Source organism: Corvus brachyrhynchos, unplaced genomic scaffold, assembly GCF_000691975.1.
Source record: "Corvus brachyrhynchos isolate BGI_N302 unplaced genomic scaffold, ASM69197v1 scaffold193, whole genome shotgun sequence".
In the NCBI taxonomy this organism is placed as follows: domain Eukaryota; kingdom Metazoa; phylum Chordata; class Aves; order Passeriformes; family Corvidae; genus Corvus; species Corvus brachyrhynchos.
Window position 1 is genome coordinate 406114 of NW_008237087.1, and position 853 is coordinate 406966.

At 62.6% G+C, this 853-nt stretch overlaps 1 protein-coding gene across 1 annotated transcript in view; it reads left to right on the forward strand.

Annotated features, from left to right (window-relative positions):
* KMT2D (lysine methyltransferase 2D) overlaps window positions 1-853 on the forward strand; it is a gene marked incomplete at its 5' end in the record, with an annotated part of 23600 nt that overhangs the window by 15083 nt on the left and 7664 nt on the right. The window contains one exon of the mRNA XM_017728676.1: window positions 6-845. Coding sequence (XP_017584165.1) covers window positions 6-845 — 840 coding nt within the window. The remainder of the gene's footprint in view (window positions 1-5; window positions 846-853) is intronic.

An 853-nucleotide genomic window follows, 5' to 3' on the forward strand; every position in this document is an offset into this window, starting at 1 on the left:
CCCAGGTCTGGGTGTCCATGGCCGTGCAGCAGGGCCTGTCCTTCATGGGGCAGCAGCCCGTGGGGAACGCCCCAGGACCCGGCTCTTCTGGCGCCTTCTTCAGTGGGAACCCCGCGCTGCGTGGGCTGGCCGCCGACAGCCGCCTGATGCAGGAGCGGCAGCTCCAGAGGATGCAGCTGGCACAGAAACTGCAGCAGCAGAACATGCTGGGACAGGTGTCACTGCAGCAGCAGCCAGGTGTGATGGGACAGAAATCCCTGCAGCAGCCGGGTGTGATGGGACAGGGGGCGCCGCAGCAGCCGGGTGTGATGGGACAGGCAGCCATGCAGCAACAGGGCGTGATGGGACAAACGTCAATGCAGCAGCCGGGTGTGATAGGACAGGCAGCCATGCAGCAATCAGGTGTGATGGGACAGGCATCCATGCAGCAATCAGGTGTGATGGGACAGACGTCACTTCAGCAATCAGGTGTCATGGCACAAGCGTCGATGCAGCAACAGGGCGTGATGGGTCAAACCTCCATGCAGCAGCCAGGTGTGATGGGACAGGCGTCCATGCAGCAGCCAGGTGTGATGGCGCAGGCGTCCATGCAGCAGCCAGGTGTGATGGGACAGACGTCGATGCAGCAACAGGGTGTGATGGGTCAGGCGTCCATGCAACAGCCGGGTGTGATAGGACAGAGCTCGATGCAGCCACAGAGCATCATGGCCCAGACGTCCATGCAGCAGCCAGGTGTGATGGGACAAGCTTCAATGCAACAGGCAGGTGTGCTGGCTCAGACATCGCCGCAGCAGCCAGGCATGATGGGCCAGGCATCCATGCAGCAGCCAGGTGTGCTGGGCCAGGCCCCAAT